This window comes from Myzus persicae, unplaced genomic scaffold, assembly GCF_001856785.1.
Source record: "Myzus persicae strain clone G006 unplaced genomic scaffold, MPER_G0061.0, whole genome shotgun sequence".
NCBI classification, from domain to species: domain Eukaryota; kingdom Metazoa; phylum Arthropoda; class Insecta; order Hemiptera; family Aphididae; genus Myzus; species Myzus persicae.
This window is the reverse complement of record NW_019103015.1, coordinates 28,902-55,844: the sequence shown is the minus strand read 5'-3', so window position 1 is coordinate 55,844 and position 26,943 is coordinate 28,902. Positions and strand designations below refer to the sequence as shown.

Below are 26,943 nucleotides of genomic sequence, written 5' to 3'. Positions count from 1 at the left end.
CACACACACACACACACACACACACACACACACACACACACACACACACACACACACACACACACACACACACGCTACAGGACTATAATAATATGTCCTGCGTGATATACAAGCGCGTTATTTAATTACATTTCGAAAGCAGAAATATTTTTTTTATGTAAAACGAACGGTTTAACGATAATATCATAATCTACATAATCCTTCGTTGATTCTGCAGGTACATAATATAACGACGTATAATCGCAGTTTAGCACACATTAATAATTTAACTATTTTTATTATTATTATTGGTGCACGTAAACGTGCGGAATAAATAACATTTATTTTCGAATATCCAGTAATCGGTTTAACTGTCAATAAATAATATGATGATATTTAGTGAATCGGTGCACTATGTAATATTATTATTATAATAAGTATTTGTGTGGCACCTGAGATATACCTATTTGCGTTCGTTGTAGTCTTAGCGGTTGGATTGAAATCGAAATTTCATCGTTAATAATTGAATAGGTCGGTATTTTCGAGGAATAGATACAACGCAATTTTTGCAATAATATAAATAACAGTTAGCAGCGGGTGCTTGTTAATTAATGAGGAAATGAAAAACCCAGGGAAAAAATGTAATGACAATGAAAACAATATTTCTATACATTTCTATTTGGTCATTTTTTATTGGACTCTATATTTCTAATTTTCTAATTACGAATTTAGATCAATAATTATCCAACCGACCTAATGCTCTGGTTTGGTATACTCTTACTTATATCATGAAGTTAATAAATAATAGGTAAATTAATGAAAATACAAAATACTTGGGACATATAATCCAAAACAATCGATGAAAGTAAAAATTATATTTTTAAAGTAGATTCTCCTTGAAGTCCACATTGTTTATATAGAAAGGTTAGTCAAATAAAAATTTGATTAGTCCAATAAAGTAAATATGTCGACATAATATGTAAATAAAAAAAGATAGTGTGACATACAATAAAAAGTTATACGTGTCCTTTTAATCATTTTAATGAAACTTTAGAAAAATACAATTATCACTGATTTGAATATTTTGTTATCAGAACTTATGTGTTTAGTAAAATAAACAAATTTGGTTTTTTCCCGTCTACCGTGTTGACAATAATATATTGTGGGTGACAACATTGACTCTGCAAAATAGTATTACCATACAGCGGATGGTTATCAAAAACAATATTGACGGAGGCTTTGAGTAGAGCAATGGACTGAGGGCGCAGATTTATGACGTTGGGTACAGGTATATAGTATGCATTGGGTGACACCCCGACGTTTAATATTCAATACTATTGTTCGCTTTTTTTTTCGAATTATTTTATTCCGTCGAGATTGTCGTACATCCCGAGGGTGAAGTATTACAATAATTATACGTTGGAAATAGTTTAAAGGCAACCCCGCTTTGATTTTTAATTAATCAATGACATTCGTTATAAATTATTATCCTGCCGTGGTTGCATAATGCATATTATTATGCCTACTGCGTATATTACCATCGTATGGTTTCAGTACGTGCAGTTTACGATTCCGACGGCCATAATGTTGTGCAGGTAGCATCGGCGGCAATAATGTTTTATTTTTTGCTCGTTCGGCACGTCCCAGGTAGATTTATAATTATTTCGAGCGTTTCAGTGGCAATAATTTCATCTCTCCCGAGCAAATTTTCCACATTTTCTGTTCCGACTTTACAAGTTATGCGATGCAATCGCTCGGCCTCGAAATGACAATGCGTCGCCGCTCCCGCCAACATAAAAACATAATTTCACGTACTTATAAGGCAAAACATTCCCGAGAAGTCACACAACCCTTGACCGACCGTTTATCGTGTACAATACTTTTATTAGGTAACACATTATGTGTTTCAATCGATTAACAAGCCCAATTCGTATTTTTTGTAGTTATATTCGAAAAATGTCTATCATAATACATTCGTTTTTGCAATTTTTTTTATTATTGTTATTAAGTATGCAGTTATTAAATTTCTATTCTTACATTCATAATAGACTCTTGCTATTATTAATTAAATGGTAATTAAAAACTGTACGGTACTTCGTGTATTACCTATATTTTTAATTGAACTTGTAGATCTAGATTATTATAAGCAACTAATATTTTACGATATTTGATCACGATGTTCTTTAATTTTAATTATTATTTCATATATTTTGATAACATTATGTTTACTTGTATTTATATAAAAATATTATATAGAACGCTACTCTTCTTGGCTTGAAAATGACGGGTAGGTGCCTATTCAAATTTATAAGTTGACACTACAATTTTGTATTTTAGTAATGGAGGAAAACGATCTCGATTTGTCTTGGTTTTTTTTCGGAGAACGATAAAATGAACAGCGGATAAATAGTGGTAGGAATTGAGATGCGACCGACGCCATGGTGGGTTAGCGATTTATCGTTATTCACAGAAACACCGAGTACGATATATATCGCTATGAATAATACAAAAATAAAGGCGAGATGGAAAATAATATAACATTACAATATTACATTTTTCGAGAAGTCTCCGTAGTTCATCTGCAGTTCCGGCCAGTAGGCGTAATGTCAATCGACGTTAATGCGAGTTTGTCAGTGTCCACGACGATGACACGGGGCGGCCGATGAGACGTCATGTCGTCGAGAAACGATACAAACCAATATCTCGCCTAAATAAGACGAGACACACTCGAATCGATGGATTTTTTTTTTTTTTTTATTATTCGTCCCGAAAATTTTGCATTAGCGCCTCCCGCGTGGACAATCGCGAGCTTCTAATACCTACCATGCATTTAAGATACTTTTTAACCGTGAAAACGTTTAACACACTTCGTGTTTTTTTGTTCATAATATGTTATGGATGACAGCGGCGGTGATATTGACCGTCTTGCTTTATTCGCGAGGTGACAACATTTTTCAATTTCGTTTAGTTCAGTCATCCATATAATATAACAATAAACTGTCTTTTAATTGAACTCCCACGACGTCGTGAAAGTGCGTATCAGTTATTGAATAGTATCGAAGCGTTATCGGCAACACGGTGACACTTAATAATTTTAAATGGAATCAAATAAAAAAATAATTAATAATAATTGTATCAATGAATTGTTGTTCAATGGCTATGTCATCCTCATAATGATTATTGCAAAAAGTTATATTTTATATATTTTTTTCTTAAAAAAAGAATGAATTAATTTTATTTCTTATTGAACGACATAAAAAAATTCATATCTGTAAGAATTATCATATGTCATTACACTATATTATATTACATATTTTGGAGATCTACGAATTTTAAAACAGTAAGCACAATGATACTAATAATTTTTTATTCTTGAGTTTCAGGTAATACTATACCCGTTTAAGTAATATTAGCTTATTGAAAAGCTAATGAAATAAGTAGGTACATGCCCCTTTTAGTACCTAACTAAATAAAAGTGACTTAACAATATTAACAAAGACAAATCATATTTTTATTCCAATAACCTTTAGTTTTTAAAAAGTGACTACCCATAAGGGAGAACATTTTACTGATTTCCATCCGTGTAGGACATTCAACTCTAAAAATGTTCAACATATTATGTTGATATTAAAATATTCGATCAATCTATGCTTCAGCTTAAAAAAGCAGATACCTCGACCAATGAGAGAGAAAGACTTGTGTCCTCCTGGCTAGTCCACTGCAGGCTAAAAACACAACAAGAACCTCCCTCTTTTTCTGCGAATTTTTTAACAAAATGATTTGTTTTAAAATTCTGATGCATTGAAATCGGAATTCAAACGAATAGCTCGTGAATTATTCTACTATAAGCGTGTATTCTAAGATCTAATGTTTGTAGTTTATTGAATATTTGAATATAATATTATTATAATGAATAGCTTGGTACCTACGTATATGGGTAATATATAAAACATAAAATAAATGTTGATCGGTAAATTTTAGTCTGCATCAGTATTTGTTATTTTTTCCAAACAATATGTTTTATGTATAACCCATGTTCGACTGGTCTTGGTTGACCATGATAACAAATAGTAATAAAAATATAACAATAAATAATATTGTAACAAAAGCTCAGAAGCTGCCTTATGCACACGCTCTTCAATATCTCGTCAGTCCAGTCATCGTATAGAGGTACTCGCGTCTCGAATATATCGTGTATGGTCGTGTTAAATTGATTATGATATATGTATAATTGAATAATTGGCATTAAGTTTTTTTTTATATCAATGTTTTGTTAAATAAGCAATACACAGCTCTAAGTCAATCTCATACGAATTACAATCTGTTTCATTATAGTCCAGCAGTGTATAATAAATGTCGTTATATGAAACAAAATGTACCTATTATGCATAATATTACGTAATATAGGTAGTCATTATATGGGTTATATCATAGTAAACTGAATAAAGCAGAACTACTCTTTTTGATTTTGATTTTCTCAAGTCTGTGCATCAACTTTTTAAAAAAAAATAAAAAAAGACGGCTTAATAATTCACAGATAAAAAGGAGGTCTACGCATTTGGAAAAACGCCTCTGCAGTTATATTATACATTTATACCTATGCGGTCTTTTAATGCCGTAACAAATCTAAGTATTTGAAAATCCTGTCTTTGAGTATACTTTCAGTATTAGTACCTACCCACTTTATTTTATCTTTTTATACTCGGGTGTACCCACCTACTTAAAATGTCCGAAAATCAGAATTACAATAAATAACGCACAATTCGAGCACGAGAATGGGGTGAGGTGAATGGCGAGACAAATCACTCCGTATATTATGTACCTGCCTGGTGCATCGCATAATACATTATCATAATATATTATTATACGGTGTCTGATGATGATGATAATAATAATAAATAATAATATAATAAATTCAAGTGATGTTTCGCCGGGAGGCATGTGTACATGTATAATAATAATATGACGAATGTTCGATGAACGCGACTTACGAGGGATCGCCGAATACAAACACACACACGCACACACACACGCACACACACACGCATACACACACGCACACACACGCACACATGGGTAATTCGCTCGTCGAGGAAACGGTCTCCTCGCGCCCGCCGAATCAGACTCCTCCGGCGTACGTGAACGAAATACCGATTTTATTATTACTATTTTTTTTTTCTTTCTCTTACAACGAATAAAACAAACCGGACGTGAGATTCGCCCTTATCGCGGACCGCAATACATAGACGAGCACTGATTACTTGATTTTTCACAGACGTCGAACGGGGCGGCGGCGGCGGGATTATACACCCCACTCGCGCGCCATCATCCCCTATAAAATAAAAATTTATCGAATTGTTTTGTTTCCGTCTATCGATCGGCCGAGTGAAATGAAATGCCATAGCATTCAGCGGCACGCCAATAACGGGTGTTTGGTATTGAGTCTATCCCGGTCGGTATAGGTCGGTGGTGCTCTACCGCCGTAGTCCTTGTTCTATGATATCGTTCGATGGTGTACTACGCTAATTTATCCTTTGAATTCGCAGCTCGGGAAAGTGTTTCGTTTATCCATTGTTCCGATGGTCGTTTTCGTCGCTGTTGTTATTATTATTGTTGCTGTTGTCGTTTCACAGGACGATACAAAAATATGTATAGGATAATAGAAGTACAAAATGCATTACACTCGGGCGACATGGTGGGCATAGCTTGCTGGACACGTCGTATCATCGATGAAGCGTCGTTGGCTGTGTCACCCATCAACTTGTTTACTAGTCACCCGAGACAATAATATTGACGTTAAAATATCGTCGTCGGCATTAAAATAATATTATTATTGTACCTACGTGTAAACAATATTAAAACTTGGCTTATCAGACGTCAGCATTTTATCCTTTTTAATTGTTTCATTTTATTCTGTTTTAATATTGAGTTTGTTGATTCCTCTCGAACTCTCTCATACAATCGGGATAAAAATATGTATGTACATGACACGGTTTCGAAATCGATCTTCAACAGTAGGTGGTAAAAAAACGTATAAACTACATTGGTGTTTACAGTGAGAGACAAACGTCCTCTTTTGTTGCAAAGCTCATATCGCATCATAGCAAACCTAACTACAATATTATACGAATCGATACATACGTAGGTCATGGACTAAGATAAACATTAAACATAAACAATAGATAACTAGCATTTCACAGTTCGTGACGTAAATGTATTATTTTTTTATTAATAATTAATTTTAATTTTGATGATTCAAATCGGATTCACGGTATATAGATGGGCAGACATAGTCTACAACAAATAACTATAACTCTAGTCTGGACCTTTTTCTGGTGCCCTGTACAGGTTAGACAATACATATTATGTGCTCGGATGTGAAACCAAACGGGAAGGAATTAATGCTGTTTGACACCCAAATTTTGAAAAAAAAATTATTAATATTCAAAATGAGCCGCCGCACACTTCGTGCCTTGTCAATAATGTCGCGGGTCGTGTGTGTCCGCGACAGACGCCTATATGTGACGACGGTTTGACTTGTGCGGCTATTGTATGAGCAATGAGTCATTTTCAGGTGCTTTAATACGATATTCCCCATACGAGAGTTGCATATTATTTCTCGTTCAATTTTTAATGACTCACACGCAAATCGAATGCCGCACCATGATGATGACAATAATAGTAATAACACCCTGGTCGTTTATATGGTTTTGCGTCGTGTCGCGGCAGACATATCCGGCGATTTCCGTTCACGCATAATTGCACAAAACGTCCTCGCGAATAACAATAATAATAATTGTATGCGGCTCGTAATCACCGGAGAAGGAATGTGATGCGAAAGTGTGGGTGTGTGTGTGTGTGTGTGTGTGTGTGTGTGTGTGTGTGTGTGTGTGTGTGTGTGTGTGTGTGTGTGTGTGTGCGAGAGAGAGAAAGACAATGGTCGATGATTTATACGTCCGCGCCAGCGCGTCGCGCGACCTTTTAAGCAATGCGTTTTCTGCGCTCGATTTCAGCCGAGTTGGTATTAATTATTTTCGGTTTTAGGTGCTCGGAATGTGTGCACAGTACACTACTGCTCGTGTACACTCGCACACAGAGGTGCACACGCACACACACATCAATTTCATTATTAAAGTCGGCATACCGTCGCGTTGTTATTATATTTTTATAGACCGTACAGTCCGGTTGTCGCAGTGGCGCCAGTGGCGGCGCCCGCCGAGTTCACCTTGATAAAATATATTGCATGACCGAGTGGAAACATAAAAATAAATGTTGGTTTAGTCGGGTATTATTATTCTGTATAACTACCGCCGACACATCAGATGGAAAATATAATAATTGTATTGTAAAGAGAGCGTTTATTTGTCAAAGTGCAAAAAAAAAAAAACCAAAAAAACAAAAAACTTCGACCGCTTCGTAATAATAAATGTATATATAGATTAAATATACTAATAAAACATCACGAATATAATTTGATGTACCCGTCATTGTGGTGCGACCCGCAGGTCGCTAAATGTTCAATATATAGGAACGAAATAATAATAATGTTATAGTAAAAAAAAAGCGAACGCCTCGCAAAAATAATAAATCGGCCACGGACAGACCAGGCCCGCCGCTGCAACTAGGTTACAATAGTCGGCTGGCGCCGACGGAGCAATGTATATTATTATTATTATTATTATACGATTAAATTGTTACGATTTACGATATAATATTTTAAAGTATCACGACACATTCGGCATTGTGTGGCCGTAAAAAAAAATGTATAAAAAAATAAGCGAAAAAAACGCGCCCCAATCGATTTTCCACCGCAGTACGGCGAACGATGGCCGATAACAAACACGATCGCATAATGTAATATTCGCACGCATGTGAGTGTCGCGGGTGGGGTGTGTGTGGGTTCCTTAACCGGTATTCGAAAAGTTCCTTCTGAAGTGAAACCCGGCAGCGTATACTACTCTCGGCATTGTTCGCAGGCAGAAAAAATAGCTACCTATATTATATTATATAGTTCGTCTTTTCGATCGTTTAAATTAAGTTACCGCCGAGACTCGGTGTGTATATAGCTTTTTTACCTACTTTAGGTATATATCATATTAAGTTGTTTTCGACTTTATCGCGCCGGTCTCGGTATCTGGGGCGAGTTTTTTTACCCCTCCGATGCAAATCATAAGTATCAACCTACCTATATAGCATTATTATCCATATCCCCGGAAAGCTTGGCGAATTTTCGATAAGACCATTTAAGCTATTCTATATACATCGTTATAAGTCCGTGCAAACAAAACGTTTTTCCGGTATAATAGGTAATGCACATTTTTCAACAGAATAAAAAAAAACTTTTTTTTTAACATTTATGAATGCTTTCGGTGAACATAAGGTAAAGCTGGTATCTAGCTATAAACGAATTTTGATTTGAGAACAAATTTAATTTACCATCAACTCGAAATTAATCCAGCTAACACCGAGTGGGCGGCTGCCTAAAAATCATGATACTAACTAAGATATATTAGTAAAACATTGAATTGAAACAAATTCAAACTGTACGTTAATCACCAAAATTACAAAAACTTTTCTTTTTGTTTTCGATTGATTTATCGTGTCAATATTTTTTGATGCGATATATAGATATCTTGTAATTTATGATATTGATATTTGAAATAATGACGTTGGCCTCACTAAGACACCATCAATACTTTTAAAGACTGTCCATTGCAAGTAATAATTTTAATACTAAATTATCCTTTAAAATCCTCTAAAATGTAATAAAAATATTCAGAATACCTATTAAAGATTACTTTTTATTGTACCATCTTGTGCGCGGTCGAATGATTATTGAATCCGATTCTCGGGAATCCGATTATAATAATTATTATATCATACATTATGTATACCTATATTGCGCACAATATACTCGGCTGATAGTAATATAATAATAGTGAGCTCACGGGATAAATGTGATATTATTTTTTATTTATTTTATTGACCTTAAGCCTCGCAATTAAATCCTTTAGCTTTTTTGTAGGAGGGGGGTGGTAGGCTTGGAACAAGTCACTAAAAACCCGTGGTCCCCCACCCGGGGACACCGGCCGATGCTTGCACTCGGAACACGTCACGTGACTGAATACAACCACCACTCCACACAGGGCCACTATTTTAGTATATTTTATACATTTCTATATAACACAATAATATGTACTTATGAAATCGTTTAAATATATTATATATTTTTACCGTATACAATGATTACAATAATTCATATTTTGAAAGTAGTGTTTTTTGTCATTCGCAGGCAACGCCAACAGCATATTTGACCGGAATCCCTGGAGCAAGTACCCAGGTCGGTAACACTTACACGCCATACTTTAGCGCCGCCGGCCCGTTGATTGGACCGACCACGATAATCACGTCAGACCCGAACAATCCGCTGGCCATGGCCGTGCAGCAGACAATGGTTACACAACAGAAAATGCCTAGGAACGACCGTCTAGACGTTAGTAAAATATAAAACGCAAAACCTTTTTTCACCACCTTACCTAGTCCTATTATTATAGTATCATATATTTATTAATTATCTAGGTACTATTACTACTTTTGGTTTTCCGCCCGAGTATCAAAAAAAAAAAAAAAAAGCATGACCGCGAGATCAACTATAATATTGTCATTATTATACCTGATCTTTTAGTTAAACATTTTTGTAATTTTCTTTCCATTCTTACATTTTTTTACTAGCTAATACGTTTTCTCACAATACTTGGCGTTGATTTTGTTTTTTTTTTTATTATATATTTATTAGACTATTCAATTATTATTATTACTTCATACTTGTTATACCGTTATTATCACCTGTTATATTGATATATCTATACATAGAAGCTTTTATAATATAATAATATTATTATATGCGTACTTCTAATACTTACATACTACTTTTATAATAGTACGTACACATAGGTACCTAAATATTGATAATTAACACAATAGATTTCATCGTGCAGCGTGATTGTTGATATTATGAACATCAACAACTTTTTGTATCGCTAACTTACAAACTCGCATCAGCCGATGGACATTTTAATTTGTTTAATTTGTTTGATTATTTTTATTATTATTATCATTATTTTTGAACTTTTAAAGTTTTAACGTCCTCGTAGATTTGTACGATGCCGTTGGCAAAGTTATGTTACTATTGCTTATCTGATAAAAATCGTATTACCATTAATGCGACAAAAGTTTTTATATTTATCGCACACCTTTTTATTTCTTTGTTATGCCACCTACTATATATACGTAATATTATTATGACTATACCTACTATTGTTACTGCGACTGTCGTGTGGCTTTTATCTAATTACTTTTTACTTTAACTTGCGTATCACGAGGATCTGAGAGAGGTATCGAGGACGGACAGATTTTATACAATGTCAACTTAACTCCGTGGCCCTTGCAACAATCTAATACCACAATATTTGCACTAACATCTAAAATGCGTCTCGATTAGTCGATTCTGTTGTATATTATTAGCACCTGCAATCGTGTCAAAATGATAAGTCCATCTAAAATTCAATAATTAGTCGTTTATTTTTTTTATAATATATTATGCCTTACCTATATAGGAGAGTAGATGGGTACCTTCATGTACTATGTGTTTATTTTTTAAATAAATCTTATCACAGAAAGGCTAGTAAGGTTCGTAAGGTTATCGTTCTATTTTGACTTTAGTAGGAATACTAATTATTGCTCCTATTTTCTACGTACAATTCTGTACATTTATTCATATAAATCCCATCTTAATCCCTTTCGCTTATTTGTTCAAACTTCATGAGAAATTGTTTCCGAACTAGTCGCCCCAAATAACTACCTACCAAAAATTATTTTAATCAATTGTCGGTGTTCAACAGAGAACATTTTAATATGAACTAGGTACCTAATCAAAAAATATCGAACGATTTATTCATTAATATTACAATTACTTTAAAGTTGAAGTCAATATTGGATGAGTAGAGAAAAGTTGTAGTCTAATAAAAATCACTCTGTATATAAAAGTAAATCGATATTTTTCTCATCAAATGACTCGCAGGTACAACGTCATTAATATGCATTTTCAGTTGACTGCTTGCTCGCCAAAATTTAATTTACTCAATGATCCTGAAATGTATTTCCCAATTTCTAATTATAAATCTCTATATATTTAATATATTTATCAAACATTATTATAATTTCTGAACATAATTCAACGACTTTTGATAAATTTATAAACCGTCATAAATAACAATTACTAAAAATTATTATAAATTGGTTTGGTAGTTTCGAAATGAAATCGATTGCAGTTCCTAAACATCAACGTTTTACATTATACGTACAATTAAATGAGTAAATAACGTTACATTGCAGGAAGTTCCAAAAAAATCAATATTTAATTCAATCGCTGTTATCCGCATGTAGTCACAAAAAGCATTATTTTTAAAACACCATCATCAGTTACCCATTCCGATGAACTCGTGAAAATATTTTTAAATATATTACGCCCAATCGCATCACATAATAGGTGACAATAATATCCGACAAACGCAAAAACTTGTTTCTTTTTTTATCACATAAACCTAATCGATAACGAGCCGAACAAAAAAAAAATATATTAATAATAATCACAACGCGCAGTAATATCGCTTTAACACCTATACCCACCTACCCACCTAACGTTTCACATAATATTATGGAGTTCACGTGTTTTGAAACCCTCGGAGTAAATGTAAAATATATAATATTATAATACCGCGGAACAATTTGTAAATTGAAGCCAGCCAACAACAATATAAAAAGCTCTACTTACATTTTATATATTATTATATATAGACGCCTGCCAAACCCTACCTACACCCACACGCCGCGTGTACAGCAACACCCTCCGGCGGCATGAACTCCGGTCCGGCTTATTTACGTGACCCTGGGTATGCTGACTCGATACACGTGATGTATAGGCGTATAGCCCACCAATTTATTTTGGCATTAGTAACTTTTTCCACCCGTAACGTTTGAACTGCACTGCTGCAGATAGGGAGGGTCGCGCGGCCGTGGCTGAATCTGTTGCCCGGGCCAACGTCGGGCAACGTATAGATATTTGTATTGTTATCACCGCGCTCTTATGCCGACCAGAAATCCAATTCCCACCATACCACTATCCGAGTACTAACAACTAATAGTAATTAATCGAAAAACCTCTACGCGCAGATACCTGGATCTGTGGGGAGGGTTGTTTTTAAAGCCTCCTCGACACGATTCCTTTCCATTTGGTCGGCTTATGGAACTGTTTCGACCGCGGATTTTCCGATCTCTAGAAGGATTATTTTTAAAAACGACTTTAATTATTTTTCTCCTATTAAAAACCAGACATATAAACACCGAGAAAGTTGCACTGCTGTTAGTTATGTCGGTTTCGAAATGAGTATTGTGATCAATTTGAATTCGATTTCAAATCTCCCTTTGTTTCTTATAATTAAGCTATAATAATAAATAGACAAAATAATAATATGCTATAATAATAAACACACTTTTGAAGGGTGTCTAAAGTATAATTTATCGGTAGAACAAATACATATTTTATATGATTTATGACACATTTACACATACTTTCGACTTTCTGCATTCTAAGACATCATTAATCCAACTTCGGGAGTTCCAAGCCCGTATCAATACCAGATTTCTGTTCATAAATCATAAAAACACGTACTTACTAAAATACTCAATATATTATGGGGATCTTATAATAAAAGTTTTTTTTTTTTGATAACCAGTGATAATCGAGTGATGAACGTTTTCACCAGAATTTCCATATTTATATTTCATTTTATTATTTGGCCGCGGTTATCCATTATTCAGTGGCCACAACATTATGGTCGTGCTAGGTTAAAGTAACATTGTCAAATCTTGTCACGTGTTATAAGTTTTCGGTCTTGGTTTGTACCTGTGTAATATACAATACCAACCTACCTTGTATAAAATATATATGATATATATCCGTTCACAGAAACATATCATACTGTGTTCAATAAGCTATAGATTATAGGTAGGTACCGAGTAACTGATGAGATATCGGTTTACTAAACGGAGCAATATTATATTATAAACTCAAAACCAACACTGAAAAAAATATGAGAAATCATAAGTGGCGAGTGTCATTGCGCAAGATGAAATCGTAAATTTGGAAACCGAAATGTGAAACGCTATCATTAAGACGTATTTATCGGCTTACATCAATAATAATTGGAGAGGGGAAGTTTTTAAAACTTAAAGAAGAATATAATATATCTCGGTAAGAAACAGGAGGGGGGTTGGGTTAAGGAGCCGGTTAAGAAGCAGCTACGTTAAGGAGCAGGTAAAGGACAAGAACAAGATTTAGTGCACTTGAGTGAGTCATTGAGGTTTGTAAAAACATATACGAATAATATATCGAAGTTAATGGCGGTTTATTAAGAAAGTGTACGAAAAAAAACCCCTTCGAAACCTAGCTCTCGCCGTTGATGCCTTGACTTATTTCTGAACCTCTTCCGACCGATTTATCTCTCCGTTACGTCATAAATATTGTAAAATATAATATTGCATTATGTTTCCTTTACTATGGCGTGTTAATCGGGTGAGTTCACACCTTCGTATCTGGGCTGCTGGGCCGCAGCTGTGAATCGTTGTTGTTCAGTTGTTCTCTCGATAATTATATTTTTCTCGTGCCCACTACACACGGAGGCGTCCATAACACCTGCAGGCTGCAGCCGCCGGGAAACGCACCGAAAATAATATATTTTCAAAGCGATTGTATATAATAATAACAACGATAATATTATAATGTGTGCTCGACGTTCGAGTTCAAAATCAACCCTCGACCGCCGAGGTTATTTGATTTCATCAGTGTTGGCCGAACAGAAGTATTGCGCAGCCGTAAGTATTATTATGCAACGGGCTCGTAACAAACGATATTCGCTCAGTGTGGTTCCACATCACAAAACTATCGCGCCAAGAGCAAAATACCGTTAAAATAAATATGTATACATGCGCACTTGGAAGCACTTCCTTTCATCGTTTATAACACGTGCCTGGCGTCACATAAAACGTTTATGTTAAGAATATTAATGGCGAATTAAAAATACCGACGACCATACATAACGCATTATGCGGAAGAACCGTCAACGTCGAGGGTCGCACAATATATATATATATATGTATACATTATACTCACACATATACATATTATAATGTAGGAGATGACCAATTAACCCGGGTTTAATTAAAATGCCATCAGATCCCATCCTGAACAAACAACGACAAAAACGACGACGACGACGTACATCGTATATAATATGACGTATGAACGGACTTGCATAAATCAAAATGAATGCGAGTTTAAACCAGAGTGATATTCTTCATTTTCGAGGTAACGCATGCGCAAACCGCGAACCAAGAGATCATATTGAATATGGATAATGTATTATAATATTATCGAGTTCTTTTTTTTTTTTAAATTACCTACTTAACTATTGCATTGCATATTGATGGACTGACAACTATCAGCTGTAAGAGATAGATTTATTGTTTGGAGAAAAAATTGCAATCAACATGCGCATCGAATTGTAGACCGGACACCGGAATTCGCAGTAACAGTCATATACACGCTACTTATAATTTCCGTGGAATATGGGACTAGAAATGATTTAAAATTAAAAGTTTAAGAACTTTCAAAGCTCGTCTTATGTACTATAATATAATGTTATTGTAACGTTTTTTGTAAGTTTTACCAAACAAATTGTATTCCGTCTACTTCAGTTGGAATGAAGATTTTTATTTCTCGAAAATCGTATTTATCAGCGTCCGTTCTGCCGATAATTCAATGAGTGGAATAAACCAAAAAAAAAAAAAAACCAAATATTTTATTATAAGCCATACTGATAAGTGGGAACCGTACTCAACACTAAATAAATGCACAGATACATTCTCGGAACTGTCGACCACTGGGAATATTATTGGCCAGGAACCTGCAGGAGCTTACACACTTCACGATATAGAAACACTGTTACGGATGATTGTTATAATAATATTATAAGTATATATATATATATATATTTTTTTTTTTTTAAATTTCGCTTCTCTTTTATTATAGATTTATAACAATCGAAAGAATAATGAGGAAATATCCTGTCACCTAGACGTAACTGTAATCGACAACTCCTGTACATCGAGCACGAATGGGAATAACTTTTCTATAGAAAAGTGCAAGATAAATAATATTATTGACTACGATTATTCTAAAATTCGAAGATTCGATTTTATTTCTGTTTTATATACCTATGCCTGCCTGGGTACTTGCCTGATTTTGGTTTAAAATTATGTTTTACTGAGACATTGATTTTCCGGTCGCCCAGTTATAGAGTGAACCCAATGTGCAGTATACATTTTCTATACAGTACCTATTTCTTACCGAGAAGTCGAGAACGCTTACGTTGTATTACAATAATAGTTGTGTGGCAATAATTCATCGCTCGATCGGTTTACCTTAAGACGTGTTCGCACGTTCCCCGTGATTGGTTTTCGAGTAAACGTACGAATTTCCATAATATATGTACCCATGGCAAATAAAATATATATTTCATCCACCACGTGTAGGCGTGTGATCCGCGGGTTTCCATTTCGCCGTAGCTGGTATTATACATAGAGAGGTTATAATAATAATATGTTATGATGTATCCTAAATGGAAATTAATTTCATTCGAACAATTTTGAATGACGTTTAGGAAATGTCACTTAAATACGCCTACCCACGATGTTCGTTATAGGTATACAAATAACAGCAATACTAATAATATATATATGTATAAATATTATATTCAACGATTTTATCAGACACGCGCCTATAGCCATTTCAATTAAAACAATTTTATATACATAAATAAATATGTGCACAGTACACTGCAGCAATCAATAGTTATAATGAATCTGCAACACAACACAGTTGGAACCATCAATTTCGTTTTGCGTTCGTAAACTAAATAATTATCGCGTTTATTGTATAGGTACTAAAATAATAATCATATATTCGAAGTAATTCGTAGTAATAGTAATAATAATAATTGTCGCCTACTAAATTATCGAACACGGCTAAAATTATTATTTTAACGTTGTATGATAATAATATTCAGACCTTACATAATATACGGTATTAGTATGTTACGACGTGTGATCCCAAAGTTTTCTTAAGCTTTACACAGAATTTCCGTCCATGTCCGAAGGCCATAAATTAAGCGCAGCCCGTTCTAAGATAGCAATTTTAATATTCCAATGTATAACTCATAAATGTTGATTAGCTAAGTGTATTTTGCCAGGCACATCACTTTTGATTTATTGCATTAATACATTCGAACGAACAATTTACGAGTTTTCGTGTCCCGTAGCTATTTGAAAAACGAAAAGGTTAAAATACGGCGAATAACTGCGCACGCGCATGATCGTGAATAAAGTATAGTTAACGAACGAATCAACTACACAATTTAGTATTTTTTTTTTTTTTGTTTTTTGTTTCCTTCAATTGAAATACTTTATAATTAAATAAAATTAATAAAAGCGAGCCATTTTTTACAATTAAGAGAAATGAAAAGCGCACGATATCTATTATACGTCTTTATAAACAACGGGACTTTATTATTAATATATATTATATAATACTATAGTAGTTCGTTCGACAAATATATTTGATCGTCAAACCTCACTATGGCAAGAAAACAATATCGACAAAAAAAAATGTAGAAAGGAAAAAAATTGATCGACTTAATAATATTGAATATTGAAAATGGTATATGTCCTATGTGCATACACGACGTATCAAAATTTAAAGACTTATACCGAGATTTTTTTATTAAATATTGTTATTTATTAATTTATTGTACACCGATGTGTGCCAAATACACATAATACTGTGACCATATATATATATATATATATCTAATATATATGACATATCTCGGTTATTGAGGTAATAAACTATATAGTATAAATGGTATTTAGTATTTACTTAAAGGTACTGGTATTTAATATTTATACTTTATAGGTGTACACTAAAATAAGTTAACCAAGTCCAACTGTATTATATTATATAACACAACTCACTTCAGCGGCGTCGTGCGATTTTTATATTATTCATAATTTTATCGAAAGTAAAATAATTTATATATCCCTTACGTTATTGTATAGGGAATAATTATTACTGTATAATATAAAAGTGTGAAAATAATAATAATAATTTTTTTTGTCCATTGAACATTATAATCACCTCCCACTTCCCAGCTCAATGTGTAAAGGTTTACAAATAGTTTATCAACGAGTTATGTGTTTCAGATGGATATGAAAGCCGTTGGAACATTTTATTACGAGAATTTTGTAAGTAAATAACTTGTAAATACTGTTGATATTGTTAATGTGCAATTTTTTTGGTTTCGAAATGAAGCATTTCAAAGATTCACGTTCCAATAATATAAAATATGCTCTGAAGATGTGTTGTACATGTAAAAGAACGAAATATAATATTAATATCTAATAACGCATTATAGAAATAATAAGAGGCATTCCGTGCAGCAATAATCGGTCCTAGCTAATTATTGGAAATAAAAATACTATATACGTACCTAACACATTGTTATTGTTACATTATGATTGTTCACACATTAATAATAGATAATAATAGCTCAATGCGAACATGCGACCATTTTTGTCACTGTCCATAAAATAAAATATATTATTATTTATAAACGCGGCTCATCCATTTATTCGGTTTGCTTTCATCATCATAGCCATTTTGGAAATCGATACAATGAAAATGCTGCTTAACGTGCCTTATTTATTTTGTTAATTGCTACCATTTGCTTATCTGCTTGAAGCTTACTAACTCGGGGGGTTGATTTATGTGTTAATAATGTAGTGCAAAAACCACAGTAACAACGGCTATTTTGAACCTTAATAAATTAACCCTTTCGCCGCCGGACGTTCCCAGTGAAGGAGAGACTCATATTTTTGAAATTTCGGAAAGCGTAATTTTCCACGTTTGACCCCGAAAACCGTTACAATTTATAGAACTCGTGGTGCTCAGATGACGAATTCATGAAATACATTTCAAAACAGTCTTGATTACTGCAGTAATCAAATGAGACATTTCATTTTCGTACAAAACTATTTTAGCTTAATACGGACTACGGTAATTTGTTTGCCGCGCTGTTAAAGAGAAATTAATTCTCATTACTCAAAAGCAATTTTTGTCTCAAGGTCTGTTTTTATGTAAAAGTTTGATGTATGTTCTACTGAGGCCATAGTTGATTTCCAAACCTACGTTTGTATAATAATTAACTTAATAAACTATAATACATAACTTCATTATTTATGGATCTTAAGCACAATTTTTGTATGTGTAATATTCATTGCGATTTCCCAACCATCGACCCACCCCGTTTTATCTTTATTAATGAATTTATTCAATTTCTGATTTTTGTAATTTTTAAGAATATGTACTTTAGAATCGTATTATTTTCAAATCCTTCAAATTTTCATACAATTTAAGTAGTCAGCCTTTTATATTGTAAATCGTTAAGGAGATGATTTTTTTATAATATATATGAACATAAATCGAAATACAATTGAGTGGTTACCGAGTTCATGAACTGTAAGTATAAGTTCTTAGAATAATATTATGGTCAATGATAATAAGTTTAGAAGACAGAATGGAGACTATGATGATTTGAAAATTATGATAATTATAGTTTGTAAACATTTTCCAGGTATAATAAGAACTAAACTAAATGGTACATTTAGCTTGGTACACGTAGCTTAATAATAACACAGAAGCCACTCGTTTGAATTTCGTTTTAGACACGTCAACATTCTTAAAAAAATCATCCGATTTACAATTTTCAGTGAACAACATTTGAAAAAAAGAAGTTTGTATCATCTCAGAATACCCCCTGAATGTTGAAAAAATCTAAGTATTTAAATTTATGGCCTTTAAGTACCTACACTTAAAAAATACCAAAAAACAGAATTTTAATAAATGCATTATTAAAGAATAAAAGTGGGGTGAAACTGAAAGCTTGCCGAATCCCCTTGTAAATTATAATATATTATTTTTTCTATTTTTACTCAAGGCTACCTCAGCTGTTTCAGCCTCATTAGGGTTTTTTTTTTTATAAACAGCTAAATAATCCCAATTGTTTCAAACTAACCAATGACGTAGCAATACATTTTAAACGTGGGGAAGTAACTCTCAAGATTTGATTACAACTCATATACATAACTATTGTTGTGTAAATGTATTTTACTAAACTGAAATTAGTTTCACTAGTTGTTCAAACGACGGAAATCTCCCCTAATTAGCACCTCTAAATAGCGGACGTATTTTTGGGAACTTTCTATAAACTTTCTATAAATTAAACCCTCTGAATAACGGACACCTCCGAATAGCGGTCGAAATTCTAGTGACGAGAGAATCTGGTATTTTAATGTTTCACTTCATTTATTTGAATTTATTGAGCACGCTGTGAAGTAGGTTTTAAGTAAAAATTTTAATTCGGTACTTCCGGTCCCCCGAAAATTGAGCGATAATAAATCCGTGGCGCCATCTGTCCGGTCTTTTACAGTGACTTTTTTGAATCTTTTTCACTCACTGTATTTTTTACATTTTTTTGTTCATTTTTTCCCGACCGTAAACCTAAACCGATTTGCTAGTGAAGTTATAGCGCTTAAACCGAAATACACACAAACCTGCGGCTGTTCTCAATCGACCGCAGGTGAGTTGACCTAAGTCCGGTCGGATTTATAGATAGGTACCCACTGACTTACCCATGAACTGAGGTACTCTCTAACAGAAATACACAGAGACAAAGTGTCGTATGTAATGTTTGTTCATTTTTTCTAGGCCAAAGTCGAGTACCTACCTAATATAGTAGTTATCCATGTATAATTAAGTTTTTAGTACAACTTATTTTAGAATACCCATAATTAATAAAAAAAAAAAAAGAGAACTTAAAATGGAATTATTAAATCGGTAGGTATTTACTTAACAATTTACAAAAACTAATAACTGTGCAATCAATCATGATTTGCAATAATTATTACTTTATTATTTAAAATTGTTTTATCTATTAATGGAACATAATTTTTGAGAGTCGTAGATGGAGAGGGCTACCAGTTTACCTCCTTTACTATGCCACAGTATCTAATAATTTAACTATAGATACTATTGACTTCTAAATATTGTTTGCACTTTTATAAATTATGATTTATTTGTGAAACATTCATTCGTTCATGATAAATTTATACATTTAAAAGAATTTAGAGAAAACACCAATACATATTATAAAATCATTTTCTACTCAAATGTTTAAATTGTATACCTACCTCTTTCAATATTATCTAGAAAATATAAAATAATATTTTTATCTTGTACCTACCTAGTACGAATGAGCTTGTTAAATTATAATTAAGTGAAAATAATCAAATTATGTATTTTAAGCACATACTGGTACTTGAACTTACCAATGTTACCTATCAGGTTCAAACCTGACCATAGGTCATAATATATATGATTTTTTGGTTTAAAAGTAGGATCGTTAGGTAGGTAGTTAAATTCGTTGATTCTATTGTAATTTTTATTCAAACCATTAATACAATAATTATAAGTAAAAATAAATAAGAAGTCCTTGTTTCTAGAGACTTACAATTAAAAATTGAATTTCTATCAATTTAAAATACCCTTGCATCAAAAATCGAAAACAAAGTTTAGAAATGATAATTAATTACTATTTTATAAGAAAAACTTCAACAAATATTTATTGTTGTAGACTGTGTACCCACACAACAAATCCCTGATTTTTTATGTAAACAATCTTACAAAATATCAGCAGATTCAAAACAGACTTGTGTATAATTTTCTCTGTTCAAAGCTTTCTTACATTCACTTTGTTCGAGTATTTCATCACTTTTAATATGCCACAGTAAAATATCACATGTACATAACGTACAAGCTTACCACTCGCATATTAAATTCTAGAACCAACTGTTATTTTATAATTTTATAATACTCAATGTAAAAACTTTGAACATAATACTTACTGTTAAAGCTATCAAAAAAAAAAAAATTTCAACAGATGCAAAACAACGCAATAACATACACCCCACCCAAAAAAGTTGCAGTTATTTACGCGTACATTGCACCCCTTGTTTAAAGTTATCTCTCTCCGTTGCTTTAATTTGGAAAGTAGCGAACTATAATACTCCTTCTTTTTAAAAACATTTCAACGCACCCCTTCTAATTTATCTTAATGACACACAAGTCGATAAATCTTTTGGAAAACAAATTATCAGTAGCCTACCTATAGGAACAAAAAGTCATTTAACTACTTTTTTTTACAATTCAAACACTGCAGATCGTCTCGTCTTCAATATATTTTATATATATACCGAATTGAATACGACAACAGTTCGTACACAACACTGTAGTTATTTGGATAATTTTAACTACAATACTCTGTCATGGTTTGAGCTGTTAACTAAACTATGCCATACTAAAAAAAAACGCATGCTTTTAGTTTTAAATATTTTATTTTCTCGTTTTGTTTTACCACCTAATTATACACAATACTAATATGATATTATGATTATATTTGTTTTGCTTAAAATGTAGACTGCACTGTGTATCAGATCCTAATACAAATCTGATACCTACAATCTAATAATATAATTTAAACATTGATAATTAGCTTTGTACAGTAGAGGTGCGTCATTATGTCACGCTGAGTTAAGATCACAAAAACCTCTGTTTATATGTTATTATATAGTTAATTTGAGTTACAGAATGGTTTACATTAATTTTTACCTACCTATTTATAAATAATAATCATCATACTTAACAATGTTTACACAATATAATTATTAATGCAAATATTATTTACGTGTGCATGGTAAAACGGTGAGCGGGGGAAAGTATGAAAAATTAATTTTTTTCTTCAAATAAATTATTGATACACTCAAGAAAATTAGAAAAAATGTGCAATAATAATCCATAGCAGTTAATAAAATAGAAATCTACATTATCTATAAAAAATATAATATAAATAACAGTAAATACATCAGCGTTATTATTTCTATATCGTTTCTTAGTTAATAACTCTTAGATACTACATTTATTTATTCTTAATTAATAATTTTGGGTGGAAAATACACAATTGTTTTTTTTTAATTTATGTAAAGTTGTTTTGCTGTAGGTACTTCTCGAAAAATTACATTTTAAAGCAATCTGTATCTATAATAAGGGGTTGAATGCCATTTTAATCCTTTTCAACTGGCCGTAAAAGTATAAACTGAAAATAAAAAGGACACACTTTCTAAAAGCATTTGAATAATAAACTCATCAAATAAAAGTTTTTAAAATACAATTTAATAGTGTTTTTAGAAAACGAAAATAATGTTTTAATTACTTCACAAGAAGTCAGAATTTAAAAAAAGATCTGGAAATACTATATTTTATCTTTTCCAAGACACGTCTTATATTGTGTAATATTTTATAATAAAATATTTATTTAAATTCAACCATATTATTGAGCTAAAATGTCTAAACAGGTTTATTAGATTTTAGATTTATAGTGATGAGGTGATAAGAAGGGATATATTTTAAAGTTAGGCCCCACCTTGCTCGCCGAACGTATGCGCACATTTTGGACCCAAAGGCATAATAATAATATTATGCACCATCAGCGGAATAATGACGGACAACAGTTTAGTTTACTAAAAATAAAAATAAATTTTTACACATTCAATAAAATATGTGTTAACCTATTTTTCGTTTATCCAAACGTCAACCAAATCATATTGTGGGTAATAATATTAATGAAAGAAAGAAGTTTTTTTCAATATTATTATCGTCAACTCTAGCAGTCAGCCCGTAATTTATTAATTGTCACTATGAATTATAAACAATCATTATGTCAAATGTATATGCCGTTATACTTAAACGCCGTATTTGGACGAATTACATTCGGTCTGACTGCGAGTACCCGCACCCCGTAACTGTTCAAAGTGCAGAAATTCAGTGTTTTATTTTGTTATACAAGACAAATATTAATGGTTTCTAGGCATTTCCGGGAATGATGCAGTACAAACGAGCCGCAGGCGACAAGTCTGGAATGCCGGTGTTTCAACAGAACACGGGAGCTTACCAACAATTGCTTCAGCCGTTCGTGCCAACCGTATCTTGTAAGTCTCGTTAAATATTTACGAAGCCCTTGATAGGTAGGTTGTATACGTGTATTCTCGAGAATTATGCCAATATTGAGGAGGATTTGATTAAATCAACAGAGTAGAATCTCGGCAAATATGAGGGATGTGGCTGCTGTAAGTTGTATACGATAAGTGGGACAGGGAACAGATGTCTCGGAGAGCCGAATGACTACTAAAATATTATATTATTATTATATTATCCAGTTGTGAGAATGTTCCGAAACCGGAGGCTATTTAAAATTCCATACATCGAAAATAGTGCAAACCTTTATATTGTTTTTGTATACATTTGTTTGTTACTCGTAAGTATAATACACCGGGTCGGACTACCATGATATATTGATACGATAATAACAGCAGAAAATAGTAAAACCTCACCGACCGACTACAAGCTTCCTACAATCTGAAACATCTGAATAGCGTACACCTCCGAGTAACGGACACAATTTTAGAAGCTAAGAGTGCTCGGCATTTAGAGGTTTCGCTGTATTATTACAATTTACATTGGACCTGTTTACAGTTAACGGTATATTATTATACACTGCTAAAGCCTGAAATCATACTTAAGTATAAAAATAAAATTTTAACTAGTTTTTTACATGGTATCGTATTTTTGAGCTATCAACTTTTTCAATAGACAGTAAACATCGATTGCATATTCCTGGATGTTTTTTTTGTTTGAAAATTTAAATGTATTAAAATCTAATTTTAAGCATGTTAATAAGTTCATTAGTTGTTGTTCGTAATAGTATATTGAAAGATTAGACTCGATCACAGAAGTGGATCAACATCTGTCATTTACCACTGAGCCACGCTCTACTCTGCATTCTTTAAAACTCTAAAATTTAAATACTTAAAACTAATCAACAAGCCGTTTAAAAATATTTTTTTATCGTCATTAAAAAGTTTAAAAAATTTATGTACACGAGATGTCATGCATCTAAACATAAGATTAAAAATGTACGTTTCAAAAAAGTAAGAAACTTAATGACGATATTATAAAAAATAGTAAAAATATAAATTTTTTTCAAACATTTTGTTTTATAGTGACTGTAAAATATTATGTAAGATAAATATTTTTAAAATAGCATTAATACTTTTTGAGATAATAATAGCGTTTACTGTCAAATTAAAGAATCACTCTGCGTTCAACGTGGTACTATATATATAGCTGCATATTATGTGGTTACAGTGGAGAACGATGGGCCACTCGGGGTTATGCCATCCCTTCAGTTATTTACAATGAAATATTATCTCATATTTCTACTCTTAATTATTTTTAAGAATGAAACTTCCCTCTCTCTCTCTCTCAGTAATAATAAACTATAGATATTGTACCGTATAATGTATAATCTTCTTATCACGCTTAAATGTATAATTCAATTAAAAATTCTATTTATTATTACTTTTTTCCTCTGAATATTTGGTTATAATTCATACTTATGGTATTTTTAAAAATGTAAAGCTGAGAATTTCCTCCGTGGGCTGAGAGATATTTTTTTTACTCAAATAATATATTTTGTACACTTAATATAAATAATATTATACCATCCCTGGGCATCACTTACCGCCTACACGCTCGATCACTTTATGGCAAAAGATACACTGCTATAATATACGATCACGGGGGAATATGTATATTTTATTATTTTACACAAATAACATAATTTATTATTGAAACTTGCCATGAAAAAAAAATGTTTAGTATTGCAATACATATTATTCGACCACCTTGACGATAACCGTAAATTGTTTGATTCGATGGATGCTAATATTATTTTTTATTTTGTATTAGTTGCTGCACCACCGGGCATTCCGAGGTATTAACATAACGACTGCAATCCAGAAATCAACCTGTGGTACAACATGCATCCATTGTGAGTAAAGAGTACTCAAATTAACATATACGTATATATTCATCATACGTTATACACAAAATCTATATAATCTAAAAATAAATTACTGTTTAAATTTTAAAGTTTTCAGGGACAAAATGAATTTTTCTCGCATTCGATTGCCCAAACGACAGTGTTGTTCGTGAAACTTTCATGATAAATTTAAATTTGAGAAACAATAAGGTTGTTATAACCTAACGAAGATTCTACAGTAAAATTAAATTTTCACTTTGTGCTTTTTACACTATGCGCGTGATATACCTTCTTACATAACTAATAAGTATTAAATTATTTTAATAATTAAACGCGTGTATAACGACGAAAATAACACTTGTAGAGTTGGACTAAACCGAACTCAATCTTTATCGTCGGGTTTATTTTATTTCATCGACGTCCAACATGTTTCGCCGTGGAAGCGTACAATACACACGGGTAGACATGGGATTTTTTGTATTACACAAATAATTAGTAGTTACAAATCGCGTTTGATTGTCCTCATTGTAGTTGTCTATGATACCGAATAAAAGAGTAGTCGGTTTTACTTACTACCATTCTGGCGTTTCTAAACATAAAACAAAAACATGGTCCTTCTTAAATGTTAAAATCTTCATCATCTATAGCAGTTATCACTAATAAGTTGTTATTTTCAATAAAGGTCTAATATTCATATTCAAGTAAAAATTAAAGATTAAATTAATTAACCAATTGTATTGGTATATGACATAGGTATTTATCGACTCGTAGTATTGTGTTATAAAGATCTTTTATAAATTGAATGTATTTTTTTTTTGTTCACAGGAATGTATGGTTGTGGCCTAATAATTATTAACAAAATCACGTTCGATTCAAGTCATCAGTTTAATACACAGTAAATTTTTTTATAGTGTATTGCATTACATATATAATTCATAAATAATATTGTAGAATACGAATTGAATAATATTGAACAATTAAATTAGATTGTTTAAGTTTCCTTTATCCAATATTTAAAATAGGTCGGAAACTAATGTCAATGATAATATTTTATTAATCTAACTAGAGACGATGCACTTTGTATTTTGTTAACAAAAGTAAACTATTTTACTTAGAGAAATGTTAAAATACTATTGGACTATTTGAATTGTATACAATCAGGTTGGTTACTCACTATATATGTAAAACCCTTCATATTATTTAAAGTCATTATTTTACTCAAAATATAACTAATTATATTACCAATATATAATATATAAATATTAATCTTGTTATTATATTTTAACGCACCAATGATTTTTTTTTTTGATTTTTTTTTTATGCTATTTGATTGTAGGTAGTTATTATACATTATATTATTATATATTTAACAATATTTTTAGATTAGGTACTTAAAATTAAGTTAAGGCAAATTTTATAGGTACACTTAATTTATGTACTAATAATAATAAAAATGTATAACATCGAGTATAGATTAGAAAACAAATTTCGAAATATAAGTAATTTATAAAATTAAAATAATCCTTCTCCTATATACAATAATAAATATTATATATGTATGTTTATATATATATATATATTATATTATATATTATCTATGCATACATATATGTTTATAAGATATTATTAATCAAATATTTGACATGATATAAATGCGTTTTCAATAAATTGTTATAAAAAAAAAAAAATACAAGATTTAACATGTTATGACTAATTGTGTGAAATATTATAATAACAATAATATTATATGTGTTCAAATGTTTAACCTCAGTATAAACATATATATATATATATATAT

At 31.9% G+C, this 26,943-nt stretch overlaps 1 protein-coding gene across 3 annotated transcripts in view; it reads left to right on the top strand.

Annotated features, from left to right (window-relative positions):
• The window catches only part of LOC111033566 (protein muscleblind), a 179,679-nt gene extending 153,648 nt beyond the window's left edge, over positions 1 to 26,031 (top strand). Inside the window, exons 5-9 of one of the 3 annotated variants that reach the window (XM_022314357.1) lie at positions 9,272 to 9,472; positions 17,356 to 17,397; positions 23,133 to 23,253; positions 25,073 to 25,154; positions 25,971 to 26,031. In XM_022314357.1, coding sequence (XP_022170049.1) covers positions 9,272 to 9,472; positions 17,356 to 17,397; positions 23,133 to 23,253; positions 25,073 to 25,104 — 396 coding nt within the window. In that variant the 3' untranslated portion in view covers positions 25,105 to 25,154; positions 25,971 to 26,031. Of the gene's footprint in view, positions 1 to 9,271; positions 9,473 to 17,355; positions 17,398 to 23,132; positions 23,254 to 25,072; positions 25,156 to 25,970 lie in introns of those variants that run through there. The other 2 variants (XM_022314359.1, XM_022314358.1) reach the window with 2 other exon arrangements.
• The last annotated feature ends 912 nt before the right edge of the window (positions 26,032 to 26,943 follow it).